This window comes from Epinephelus moara, chromosome 21 (assembly GCF_006386435.1).
Source record: "Epinephelus moara isolate mb chromosome 21, YSFRI_EMoa_1.0, whole genome shotgun sequence".
Classification (NCBI taxonomy): Eukaryota; Metazoa; Chordata; class Actinopteri; order Perciformes; family Serranidae; genus Epinephelus; species Epinephelus moara.
In genome coordinates, this window is record NC_065526.1 from 6,854,465 (window position 1) to 6,868,780 (window position 14,316).

Sequence of the window (14,316 nt, forward strand, 5' to 3'; positions counted from 1 at the left end):
ATGTCGTCCAAATTCATGAAAAAATGTCATGGTATAGTATGTCGTCCAAAATCATGAAAAAAGTCATAGTATAGTATGTTGTCCAAAATCATGAAAAAAATCATAGTATAGTATGTCGACCAAAACCATGAAAAAAAGTCATAGTATAGTATGTTGACCAAAATCATAAAAACAGTCATAGTATAGTATGTCGTCTAAATCCATTAAACAAAGTCATAGTTTAGTATGTCGACCAAAACCATGAAAAAAATGATTGTTTAATATGTTGTCCAAAACCATGAAAAAAATAAGACGGCATCATCATCCCCACATCATATACACGACTAATGCACAGAACAATTTTCAGATAAAAAGTCTAACAGTAACATTCATGTATGATGATGATGACGTCCCCACTTTGGCCTGGCATCCTGGCTTCCCTTTGTCATAACATATTCCTGAGGAAGCATTAGATGTGAATCCCAGTCTCCTGCACTAAGGTCAGCAGCCTTACCCACTGAGCTATGCTGCCTACATATATGACTGTTTCTCCAGGCACATTTACCCCTTTATTTGAGCATTGGACTTTAAAATTCACCTGCCCTGGATAAGGATCATACCTCTGAATTCCCAAGCAGCTCTTCAACACCCTGAGCTAATCCACCTCACACTTCTGCTGTGTTTCACGGAAGCTTTCCCTTTCTCCTCTGGACAGCAGCCTTTAAAATTCACCTGCCACGGACTAGGATCGAACATTCAGTCTAAGGACTTCCAATCGGTCCTCTAACAGCCTGAGCTACCAGGCCAGAGACACTTTGTCTGTGTTCCTTAGACCTTAACTTTCTCCATCAGACATCAGCTTGCAAAACATACTGACTGTTCACCTAAGAATTGAACCCTGATCCTTTAACCTTCAAACCAGTCTTTGATCCTGCTGAGCTAATGAACTGGAGACACATGAGTTCTGTTCGTTGAAGATTTTCAGTCTCTCTTTTGGACAAAGGCATTCAAAAGTCAGCTGTTAAGGTGTCCCAATAGAAGGAATTAATTGGAGACAGCTGTTCAGAAGGCAGGCTCTCTGATTTCAAGACATAGGCTTAAACTGTATCAACCTATCAGCATCATCATATAAGGATGTTTTCAATCTTGACTTGTCCTGAGGGGGACACGAATACCAGTAATAAATTTCATGGCAGTCCACACTTTGCATGGAAATATACAAAGAAAAATCACACACTTCATTTGCACAAAGGCATTCAAAATTCACTGAGCATCAACTAGTATTGAACACACAACATCAGAATCTGTAATCAGTCCTCAGACACTGTGAGCTATTGAACTAGAGAGCTGTTCTGTCGTTCCTCTGAGTGTTGTAGCTTAAAACACATTAGGCTGTTAGACTGAAAACTCAAGACTACAAGGCAGTTTGTTATTTTCTTTCTAGCGACATCTGCCCAAAAACAAGTCCTTCATCAACTTTCTTACAAATATGTACAAATGGAGTCTTTCAGAGTTCAGTGTTTGGATTTGAATGTGCAAGTTAAGGAATTACAAAGATCTGTTCATCACACTGAGCTACATTTCTGCTACACTGTGATCAATCTCATCCAGAAAAAAGTTTACCTTCACCAGTAATCTGGTTTGGACAACATTAGCACGTAAACAATAAAAAGACACATTTAAAAATATATTTTATTGCCAAGTCAGGAGCCGATGGTTGACTTTGGGAAGAAGCAGGGACCTTAATGTCAACAGGTCCTCAGTGTAGAGAGTGGATAACTTCAGGTCCTGGGTGTTGCATACTGTTCCACCTCAGACGCTTGAAGAAACTCCAGCGATATCCAGATATCCCCTCCAATACTGAGGAATTTCTAGTCTTACACCATCAACAGCATCCTGACAGGGATCCACGGTACGGACACAGGCCCCCTAATCATACACATATATTTATTATTGCACTCTTTTTATGATGCACAAACTAGAGGAACTGAATTAACATTACATTTCACTGGAATTGTACCTTATATAATAACATGTGACAAATACATTGACAGAAGAGCACAGAAGATTATTCCAGTCCATACTGTGAAGAAATATTTTGTATGTTTTCAATGTTCAACATGAAACACAGCAGCTGGTGATAGAAGAGATGAGAGAAGATGTTTCTTCAGGTGGTCTTATGATGTTCCTTTTCTTCCCAGATGTCATCCATTGACACTGCATAATTATCTAAAAATGGCAAAGACAAGCACCTCTCTTAACGTGTAACACAACTAAAAGCTAAAGTAAAAATCACACAACAACAATAAACTTATAGCTATATGTAGTACATTGTCCAAAGTCATGAAAAAAAGCCTTAGTATAGTATGTTGTCCAAAATCAAAAGAAAAGTCATACTACAGTATGTCGTTCAAAACCATGAAAAAGATGTCATAGTATAGTGTGTTGTCCAAAATCATCAAAAAAAGACATGGTATAGCGTGTTGTCAAAAAAAAAACATGAAAAAAATGTCATAGTATAGTATGTCGTCCAAAATCATGAAAAAAGTCATATTATAGTGTGTTGTCCAAAATAAAATAAAAAAACGTCATAGTATAGTATGTCGTCAAAATTCATGAAAAAAAGTCATAGTATAGTATGTCGTCCAAAATCATGGGAAAAAAGTCATAGTATGGTGTGTTGTCCAAAATCATTAAAAAAAGACATAGTGTAGCGTGTTGTCAAAAAAATCATGAAAAATAGTCTTAGTATAGTATGTCGTCCAAAATCATGAAAAAAGTCATATTATAGTGTGTTGTCCAAAATAAAATAAAAAGTCATACAATAGTATGTTGTCCAAAATAAAATAAAAAAACGTCATAGTATAGTATGTCGTCAAAATTCATGAAAAAAAGTCATAGTATGGTGTGTTGTCCAAAATCATGAAAAAAAGACATAGTGTAGCGTGTTGTCAAAAAAATCATGAAAAATAGTCTTAGTATAGTATGTCGTCCAAAATCATGAAAAAAGTCATATTATAGCGTGTTGTTCAAAATAAAATAAAAAGTCATACAATAGTATGTTGTCCAAAATAAATAAAAAAACGTCATAGTATAGTATGTCGTCAAAATTCATGAAAAAAAGTCATAGTATAGTGTGTTGTCCGAAATCATGAAAAAAAGTCATAGTATAGTATGTCGTCCAAAATCACGGGAAAAAAGTCATAGTATAGTATGCCGTCCAAAATCATGGGAAAAAAAGTCATAGTACAGTATGTTGTCCGAAATCATGAAAAAAAGTCATAGTATAGCATTTCGTCCAAAATCATGGGAAAAAAGTCATAGTATAGTATGTTGTCCAAAACCATGGGAAAAAAAGTCATAGTACAGTATGTCGTTGAGAACCGTGACAAAAAAGTCATAGTATAGTATGTTGTCCAAAATCATGGGAAAAAAAGTCATAGTATAGTATGTTGTCCGAAATCATGAAAAAAAGTCATAGTATAGTATGTTGTCCGAAATCATGAAAAAATGTCATAGTATAGCATGTCATCCAAAATCACGGGAAAAAAGTCATAGTATAGTATGTAGTCCAAAATCATGGGAAAAAAAGTCATAGTATAGTATGTCGTCCAAAATCATGGGAAAAAAGTCATAGTACAGTATGTCGTTGAGAACAGTGACAAAAAAGTCATAGTATAGTATGTCGTCCAAAATCATGGGAAAAAAAGTCATAGTATAATATGTTGTCCGAAATCATGAAAAAATGTCATAGTATAGCATGTCGTCCAAAATCACGGGAAAAAAAGTCATAGTATAGTATGTCATTGAGAACCGTGACAAAAAAGTCATGGTATACAACGCTGTCGAAAATCATGAAAAAAAATCATAGTATAGTATGTCGTCCAAAATTCTGAAAAAAAAAGAAATAGTATAGGTTTGTCGTCTAAAACAATAAAAAAAATTCGGAGGGGCGGAGGGGCTGCAAAGTAAAATGGCTGACATGAAAATGTGAATGGCCCTATCAAGAGCCCGTGTTTGGATTGTCCATCCTGGGCTACTGTAGAAACATTGCGGTGCAACATGGCAATCTCTGCAGATGAGGACCTGCTTCCTATAAAAGGCTCGTTCGGAGGTAACAAAAACACAATTCTTATTTTCAGTTTTTACAATCCACTGGACATGTATGGCTTTAAATTAAGCTTATTTCAGGGCCGGCTGCTTGAGTGACAGGCTGTCTGCGAGGCATCGCTACAGTCCGAGTGAACTCTATACATACAGTCACTTCTGGCTCCCGAAAACCAAGATGGCAATGCCCAAAACGCCAAACTTGAGGCTCAAAAATGGGAGTCCACAAACCAATGGGTGACATCACACCACCTACATCCATTATTTTATAGACCCTTTTACTGTAGGTAAACAGTATGACTTTTTTGGTGGGCGGGCCTTAATATTAGCTAGCCCTAGCTCGCAAGATCTGTTGGCTTGTTTTAGACAATGGAGGAAGATGATGCCAGTGCTGCATTCAGAAATACTCATTCCAAGAGTTACAAAGGATGATGACACCTGGACTGTTTGTTTTGCTATCGAAGCTAACGTGAGCTGATGCTCTAAAAGGTTAGCGTTAAGGAGAAATCCAATATTCCTCTTAATACCTCCCTAATTTCTAAATAGGTGCACAGGATAATAACGGTATTCATCCCTACAACAGTAAATACTTTTTCCTTAACCTGATATGGCATGCAAGCATTTTTGATGATCGCCTCCGTCCAGTCCTTTTGTCTTATCACATTTAACAGTAGTTTGTTTTTTGTTTTTGTGCGTGATTAAATTTAAGTTTTGAACCATGACTCCCTCTATTCTGGGGCCCAAAACACAACAACACTTAAAGACTCCTATGTAGCCTACAGCCCTGTGGTGGCGGGTTGTGTTTCGCCTCCAGCTAACAAAATGGCGTCACTGTGACGTCGGCCCTAAAAGGTTCTATACAGTCTATGTTTCATACACGCTCAGAGCAAAAAAAATGCAAAACCTGGATAATTTTATACTGCCTTTATTAAGTAAAAATAGACCTCTGAGGGATGCATTGTACATGCAAACAGCGTATTTACTTAAACCAAGGCAAGTGATGACAATGATCTCTGGCAACACAGAGATCAGAGATAACGGTTTGTGGCCTTTATCCCAAAAATTCAGCTTATGCAAAGTGACAAAAAAACAGTAACAACCACAGTACAGATTACTCTTGTTGCTTCAGATCCAGCATTAAAAAAACTTTATATGCACTGTGGTGTTTGAGCTGCACAGTCCAGTCCAACTCCCTGAGAAGCAGGAAGCAACCGGAAGAATGGAATTCATAGGAATAGGAATAGTAAGGCACTGCATGCTTACTCCTACGGACATATTCATACATACATACATTTTGTGGTTGCGGTGACCACCACACACATTGTCTTTATAACAAATCACAAGCATACAAATCATGATTACACATCACAAGCATGTACACGTGTGCAATGCCACTTAATTGTGCGTAAATGAAGAGCACTCTCATCAATGTTTGTGACGAGCGTCTCTGTGTTTTAGAATCAGAATAAGGCTTCTGAGACAAATTCTTTAAAGTGTATCCTCTTCTCAGAAGTTGTCCTGGTTGGGTCAGAGACAAAAAGCTTATGAAGAATCCATCCATCGCATAAAAGTACAGTATCTGTGACACAGAGGCGTTTTCTTCCCCCTCCTGGTACTCTTCCTCTGTTCCCTTGCTCTGCCTCAGAAAAAAGGTCCCACAGGCAACAGATAGAAATAGCAAACATCCATTTATCGGCTGAGCCATCTCTTGACCTCTCCCAATATCCTCAGTGTCTCCATTTGTTTACAATTCTTCTTGCTCTCACTCCCACCCTCCCTCCCTCCATCCCGCTCTGCTCCTATTGGCTCTCAGAGTTGTAGTACTGGGCGTCTCCTCGCTCCTTCCCATCAAAACCTGGCAAGGGCTGCCCGTATTTGTCCACACACCAACAGAAGCCTCGCTTTCTGCCTTTGGATGGACGGCACTGAAAGTGAAGCAAGGGACAAGGTGAAGGGAGGGGAGAGAAATAAGGGGGGAGGGTGTGCAGCTAAATGTGTAAATCCAGTTGAATATGCAGCATTATGAGTAACAAGCCACTTTACTCAATGAAGTAGAACAGCAATAGTTAAGAGGCATTAATGGTCAGATTGTGCTGAGTCGACGCAGCCTTGGTTATCCAGCGCACTGTGGTATTTTGAGCTGCTTTTATGGTCTACCTCCTGTTACACACACATATAGAGACCTTTAAGGTAAACAGAAACCTGGTAAAATATTTGCTTAGTCCCGTTTGTGAACAACTGAGAACCAAGATCTATTTTCAGAAGCTGGTGGCCAGTACGAATCATCTGTTGCTGATTATACCCCACAGCTCCAAATTATGGGTACTACAAATGACTTACAGAGTCTGTGGAGCTACCCAAGGGCTGTTATTTTACTGCCAATTTTACTAAAGGTCAACCTCCACTCTAGTAAAACATGCAGCCATTCATTTCAAGGGCTAAAGCAACTGTGCTGCTGCTCCACAGAGCCGATCAGGAAGGAGGACATCCTTATTTAGTTCGATATTTCAGTGGGATTTGACTGAGAGGCTGATTTGAGCTGAAGTAGGACTCGCTTGTTATCAGATCACTGTTGCATAAGAGGAGAAGCTCTTATCTTCCCTGCATTTTTGGGGAGCAAAGCAATATGTAAGGAATTCTAATTTTCAGCTGCAAGACAAAAAAACTGAGGCATGAGGAAAGACTAATGCAGAAATCCTGGTTTTATGCAGATTACTGAAGTAAAGTGTATCTGCTTCCAGCATTAAATCTGTCCTGGGTATTTTTTGTCTAGAAAAGACATCAACTGTTATTAAGAGTTGTAATAAGAGATGTTTTTGGTTAAAATCATGCAAACGTCCAAATTAAATGGACCAACATAAAATATCTGCCGATCTTTCGGCACCTCAGGCTACGTGGTACACTAGCTCAGTTCTACATAAACAAAGACAATGAGCCTGGCGTTGTGAGGCTGGTTATGAGATGATTGCAGGTCAAGTAGAACGCTTCCATTAAGCAGGAGGGACTGCTATGTTATAAGAAAAGCTGCCTCAGTGATGCAGTGGCGCGGGAGCCCTAAGTGCCTCCATATGAATGCGTCAGAACCACTCATTTATTACAACCCGATCGTGGGTGAACCATGTGAGCGTGGGGATGGCTGCAGCTCTATTTCGGTGCACGCTTCTCAAAAGTCCAGCAATTATGGGGGGAGCGCATCGGGTGCTGGTGGCCACCTTGACGTCTGTCTCCCTGGGAGGGTTCCCGTTAAACGGCCATCGTCCCAGCCGTCAACCCCACTGGGGTTTGGCCCCTGTGGTTCCTGTCTCCAGAGCCAGTGGCTAGGGTCTACCTCACTGGTGTGGTGGTGCAATGATGAGGCTCTAATGACTACCAATGAATACAGGAGGACAGCTACAAATCTGTAATTGGGCTGCAGGAGACCTAAAGTTTGAGTCACTAGACTTAAGCATTGAATCTTTATTAATGTAGCATGTAAAAAAAGGAAATGTGGGTTTCCTTTTTAGAGCCTTTCAAATTTGTAAACAAAGTGAAAGTTTTTATCAAGTAGATCTTTAAATAACATGTAGCCTCTCATGAAACTGATGCTTGAATCCTTATTTTAGCATGCAGTCAATGTCAAACGATGCTCCGTTGAATGTGCATTTTTTTTACCTGCTTTTTCTTATAGAAGCCCTTCTTGTCACAGTTTGGTATGCGGAAACCTCTGGGGTTGAGAATGTCTGTAATCTTGAGGCTGCTGAGAATGCTCTCAATCTCTCTCCGACAGGGACCCTACAGATGAGGGAACACATGAGCAGTTACTGTATGTTCTCAAACACTTAAAGGTCCAGTGTGCAGGATTTATGGGGATATATTGGCAGAAATGGAATAAAATATAATAATATGTTTTCTTTAGTGGGAAATCACCTGAAATAAGAATTGTTGTGTTTTTGTTATATCTTAAAATGAGCTGTTTATATCTACATGCGGAGCAGGTCCTTGTCTGCTTCTACAGTAGCCCAGAATGGAAAAACCAAACATTGGCTCTAGATCTAGATCTCCATTTGAGTTTTCGGGTTATTTTAAAGATAAAACTGCTTTATCTTGTGTTATACTGGTTTTAATCATCAGGACCGTTCTGTTTTGAGAAGACGGATAATCTGGGGATAATTCGACTCCCCGTAAAAACCTCCTGGACGTCTGGATCTTCAATCATCAGAGGAAAAAGGTGAGCACACATCAGCAGGTGTTAGACTAGCAGCCTGTCTCTGCCGTGCTAAACACGTCGGAAACACTGATATCTAACATGAAATTGCTTTATTCAGTCTTTTACTGGTTTGTTTTTGGAGAGGAGACCTCTGTGGATAATTTGGCTCAAAGTTAAAGCCACCTGAACATCTGGATCAGAAAAAACATGAGCACACATTAACAGGTGCTAGGCTGGCAATCCATCTGCGATGAGCCCAACAGCATTGTAAAAACACTGATTTGTAACATGACTACTTTATTCAGTGTTTTTAGCAGCTTAATCATCTGGTCTGTTTGTTTTTGGAAGGAAGAGACCTCTGTGGATAATTCGGCTCCCAATAAAAACATCCTGAACAATGGGAACCGAGGGAATTCTAACTGGGGGATGTTTCAGCTGGTTGCAATCTGCAGTCCTCTCCACTAGATGCCACTAAATCCCCCTAAATCTTACACACTGTTCTTTTAAACATCTCCAGCTCCAACTTTAGGAGTGCAGACAAGGCCATTAGCACAGGCTAACATTTCATTTTGCAGTGTGATTTTGATACGAATTCTGTTTTTCAAATAAAGACGTTAACAAAGCTGACTCACGCTGCATCACACACACCACCCTGCCGTAATACCTAAACAATGGTGGCTGCAATATGAAAGAGGTGACGGATGTGAAATTAATTCATCTGACCGACTTGTAGCAGCTTAACAGCCAAAGCTGCTTAGAACTCTTACACTTTACACAAAGGATGGGGGGATAAAGTGAATTCAAAGAGCTCAAAGAGGGAGCCAAAAGGCTTGTCCTCAAGTCCAAGTACTCCAGTCACTAATCAAAGCAGCCAGTCAAAGCCCATTACTAGTGTGTGCTCACTTCTCTGGCCAAAGAGAAGATCAAAATAGCAGCAGGGCTTCCCAACAGGCACTCACATAGGCCAATCCATCATTCGCTGGCTCCCAGTACACCCGGCACGCGGACGCCTTGTGGCCAAACAACCGCCTGACCCAGGTCAGCCGCAGGGCCATCGTACCCGCTCGCTGCCATGCCATTCTACTGCGCACGATGCCTGCCAACCATCAGCGCCGCTACCCAAAACATTTCATCACCCGCAGGGGGAGAAAAACACCAAAACACAGAGGAAGAGGAGAAAAACATTCCTCCAGTATGCTCTGAAGACAGAGAAAAAAATGGTTGTGGTACTTACATACTCAGGCTCCTGTTTGGTCTCTAGAGAGAAGTTTTGTTGGTCTGTGATGAGTGGTCCCGGGAGCTCCTCCATTTTAAAGCTCTGGGTTCGTTTCTGCTGCTCCCGTCTGAGGACCTCTGACTTGGCAGAGGGGAAGTAGGGGTGAAGCGGAGGTCTCGGGGGTCCCATGGGTCTGTGGGTGCTGTACGAGGTCTGAAAGCCTGAGCCGGTGGAATTCCTCTCCTCGTCCTGAGTCTGTACATTCTCTGCTAGAGTTTGACAATAACATGTATTTATTAAGAAAACAAATACATAAAGGGAGGGATTTAATCCTGATTGAGACGTATTGATAGTTCTCAGCAAGCTGGAGGTCACGTTGAGGGTCACGAGGGATCCAGTGTTCAGAAGCATTCCCTGAGATGATTTATATCTTTGCATTTTGGCAGGAAATGAACAGAAATATGCAAAATGACTGCCTCCACTTGATTCAACATTTTTTAACTTAAACTCTGAATCCATGTAGTAAGAGTGCAAGCTAAATAGTTATTCTATCAGCCTGAAAGTCAACATCAGGGAACACCTTCCTGATATTGAGTTGCACCTCTTTTTTGCACCATTAAAGTCTTAATAAGGCTTAAAAATATTTCTTCCACCTGTCTCTTCCTCCACCTCCTCTTTGCATGATTATTTAGGGTGAAATCAGTAAAGGATTGTGGCTTTGAAGTGGATTTCTTCTCTTGTTATATATGGAATTAAGAGGTGAAAACTGCATCTTCTCAGCAAATCTTCCTTTGTGATTAGAAGTATGTTGATTCAATGAGGGTAACAAATGTAAGTCTGCACAGTTAGTACACATTACTAAGCATATGCAACGTTTTATGGCGTTCTTAAATGTTAATAAACAAATATAAAGTATCCAAAGTGCGCATATGAAAAGAAGGTGCACCCACAAGATTTACCTGGCAGTTCATTGACTGGAGGTGTCGGTCTGGCTGTAAGTCGCCTATTTGTAGCGTTTGCACAGACCCCCCGTCCCTCCAGCAGAGCCTGCAGAGGTTTCGTCTCACCGGGCTGATGCTGACAAGTGAGCCCGGAGCCACATCTCCCGGTGTACACGCCGCACGGCTGGCCGAAGCTCAGCGCGCAAGTCATGCAGCAGCCGCAGCCCGGTTCGCGGACCTTCTCGGCGCAGTCCTTGGGTAAAGGTTTGCACAAAAGCCGCGCTCCAACATCACATGGCTCGCATCTGATAACCGGTCCGACCGCACCTGACCTCCGGGTGAACGATGCCAGAACAAAAGTCATGCAAAGTGCGCGAAAACAGGAATCCATTGTGGCGTCTGAGAGCATAGGGTGTCAAAGTGAGGAAGCGCGCGCACTGTCCTGCTGTGGTGACTTTTCACTGGACAGCTTCTCTCTCATTCACATAAAGCCACCGGACAAAACATCTCAATATATAGACCCCGGTGACTGTAGTCACACCCCCGAATAGCTTGTGGTCTACTGATGAATTGCCTCGGCTCCGTTATTCCTTTAAAACCACCAGAGCAAGTGCAGAGCGGGAGAATAACATTATGGTATGGAGCTTTAAGATTTACTTTCATAGAAATAAAATAAATAAAAAATAAAATTTAGCAACCCTTTACCTTAGCTGAGAGATTTAGTTTGGATCTTAATATTCTGAATACATTTCAATACATAATGCAGTTGTCAGGTTCTTAGACACACCGGAAATACACAGTGAAATAATCATGTCAACACACAGCAGTGTTTTTAATGTGTATCAAGTCTCACACAAAAATCCAAGCATCTGCCATACTCAGATTCACTCATAGGGGGCGCCAGTAGTGTGTGTGTGTGTGTGTGTGTGTGTGTGTGTGTGTGTGTGTGTGTGTAGTGCAGCTCTAATTTCTCACTGATTCACTGACACTTGCAGTGAACCTAAACGAACAAAATGGCTGTTTGTGTATCAGTTAGTCATGCTGTGTTACCTCAACTTCATGAAGAAAAACCTTGATTTTCTCACATGCCTCCACTGAATATGGTGAACATATTGATTGATTGATTGATTGATTGTTTATTGATTGATTGGGGTCCACCTTTAACAGCAGCAAAAATATGTTAAAACATCTCTTTCAAAAACTCTCACACAACCCATGCAGTATAATCCAAGTCTCATTTAGGCATGCAAGAAAAACAAAGTTTTCCTAACCAATTCAAGGACACACAGCACAACCTATTGATACATAAATGTCCATTTTGTGGGTGAAGTATTCCACATTAATCTGCTCTATGTTCGTGCGTGTTCTTCTTTTGGTTGTGTGTGCGTTTAGTGCTGTTGCTCACAAGTGTTCGCACAAGTGTGTGTGTCCACTGATCTGCAGCCCAGGAAGCTGCTGCACATGACCCTGCATGACCTGTTTATGGTGTAAGCGTATAAACTATGACCAATCCATGCATAAGATGATTATGTCAAGCTCTGATACAGTATAAGCCAGAACAGTGGAGCCATACAACTGGGACTGTTAAAGAATAGATACAAAACTAGAGGTGGAATGTTACAGAGTCCTTTGCCTTGTATGCCTATTTTACTTTCCACTTTATTCCTCTTACACTTCAGAAGCATACAACATACTTTTTACTCCACTACATGTATTTGAGAGCTATATTTACTGGTTACTCAGGGCCAGGCCAAGACTTTTGAGGGCCCTAAGCAGGATTTGGTCTGGGGGGCCTCCCTCATTGTAACGTGTTGCCATTTTACAAGGCACTGGACCAACTTGTGCATTCTTAATATTAGTTTAAGTGCACATCATGTACAAATTAGCAGTGGGACGTTATTCGCAGCAACTCAATCTTTAAATAGATCAGTGGTTTCAAACTTTTAGCACCCAAGGCACACCAAAGGGCAAGCCAAAATCTCAAGGCACACCTGTATTTATATCTGTGCACAGTAGCTTCTATAGAGTGTGCCAGTAAACCCGGAACTCCGTTAGCGCTTTTACCACTTCCGGTTCTCTCGTCTAAAAGTCAATACCTTTTTTGAATGGGATTTTGGTAAAATGCCTCAAATAAGGTCTGTGGTTAACAAAAGCTTAAGCGAGTTTCAGGTTTTGTTCTACGACATAAAACACGTCAGTAAATACCCTACTTGTGAATTTTGAAGCTTTTACGTGTCGTAAAAAAGGCGGTTGCTAACAAGTTGCTCAATACGACTACAAACCCTGTCGGGGACATTAAACGTCATCACCCCCGAACAGGCGAGAGTGCTGGCAGTCCGCCATTACAGCTTCTTATTTAGCTTAAACAGTCCGATTTCCCCATTATACAATGTTTTTAAAATAAAGCGGCCGAAATCAGTTGAAAGCTTAGTGGCGGTGACGTCAAGAGTCATGCGACCGTGGAGTAGTCATGTAGTCCGTTAAAGCCTAACGTTAGCTTTTTACTTCTGGCGATCGCATTTAAGCTTCAAATGCGGTATGAAAGGTGTTCATATGTGAAGATTATCTCGCTGAACAAAACCTGTAAGTATCATAAACTTGTGTTAGCCACAGAGCTTATTTTCTGACATAATCCAAAACGCAATGCAAAAATCACATTCACTTTCTCTTCTGGGAACCAGCGCGATGCTAAACTTCCGGGTTTTGACGTCAGCCCTGGCACACTCTATAACATGTGTTATTACTCTTATCATGACATAAGACAATAAAAATAAGAAAAAAATCAGACGGGTAGCTTTTGTGATGCTGTCTACAGAAAATAAACAGTTGTTGTTGTAATGTTGCTCCGTACAATAAAGCGATCTATTGTCCCACTCACGGCTTTCTCCTTTTAAATGTCATCATCCCTCACACTGGCTGCCAATCAGGGCTTCTGATGTCTCACACACTAATAATTCCCATGCTCGGACGGTGACAAATAGCTCCCCTGTGAAGGTTTTTTTTTTTTTTTTTATTAAATTATTTTAGCAAGAGTTTGCCTCTTTATTAGGAAATGAGTGAGCGCAACATACTGATACGGTCAATTAAAAATTAATTCATAACTTTTTGTACAGGCCCAGTTGAATAATGCAATAATAATGTGTGGTTATCACAAAATCCCACGGCACACAATATTTGAGAACCACTGAAAAAGACTATAGTAATTGTTTAAAGTAAATTTATCTATTACCCCCTAATCCCATGAATGGTCCTTGTCAAAGCCTTTTTGCCTGATCTGGTTAAATTTTGATACTTATTTTAGTGTCAGTGTCTGATTGTAAAGGGCTGAATTTCACCTTTCTTCATACGTAAGATGTTCGAATGTAGAGAGGATATGACACAACCAAAAAGATATAATGCACACGGCAACTAGTCAAAAGCAAAAGGAGAACTGTTTTATAGAATATTGACATAAACTTGCCCAAAAAAAGGGCAAAATTTCTAATAACAGGTAAAACATAAACAGTTTAATAGGAACCAAAACCATGGCAGTTAGATTGGAGCTCTGGTTTGAAAAACTACAGGCAAGTGGTTTAGTCTTATTTTGATCAAATGTTTTTAAATGTTCTTTAACTGATTATTAGTGACCTTTTATATACCTTTATATACATTAATGCTCTTATAAGGAATGTCTGATAATTATTCGTAATGACACAATAAATTCCAAACTGGCTGAAAGATCTACAGTGTGTTGTCAGTGGTCAAATTGCCATGAAATGTTAGTTTTTGTTTAGGAAATTCAATTCTAATTTTGTTCCTGCCTCTCTTAGTGGGCCCCCAGAGACCAGAGGGCCCTAAACAACTGCTTATATTGTGTAATGAGTAGGGCTGCCCCTAGTTACTCAGCA

General features: G+C 40.5%; 1 protein-coding gene across 1 annotated transcript; it reads right to left on the reverse strand.

Moving 5' to 3' along the window:
• Positions 1–5,019: 5,019 nt before the first annotated feature.
• On the reverse strand, positions 5,020–10,870 carry LOC126382740 (insulin-like growth factor-binding protein 3). The gene is made up of 4 exons (XM_050032792.1): positions 10,448–10,870; positions 9,507–9,757; positions 7,738–7,857; positions 5,020–6,011 (listed from the first exon to the last, which is right to left on the reverse strand). Exons 1-4 carry the CDS (start codon positions 10,836–10,838, stop codon positions 5,886–5,888), a joined length of 888 nt encoding a protein of 295 aa, XP_049888749.1. The 5' UTR covers positions 10,839–10,870; the 3' UTR covers positions 5,020–5,885.
• Between the last annotated feature and the right edge of the window lie 3,446 nt (positions 10,871–14,316).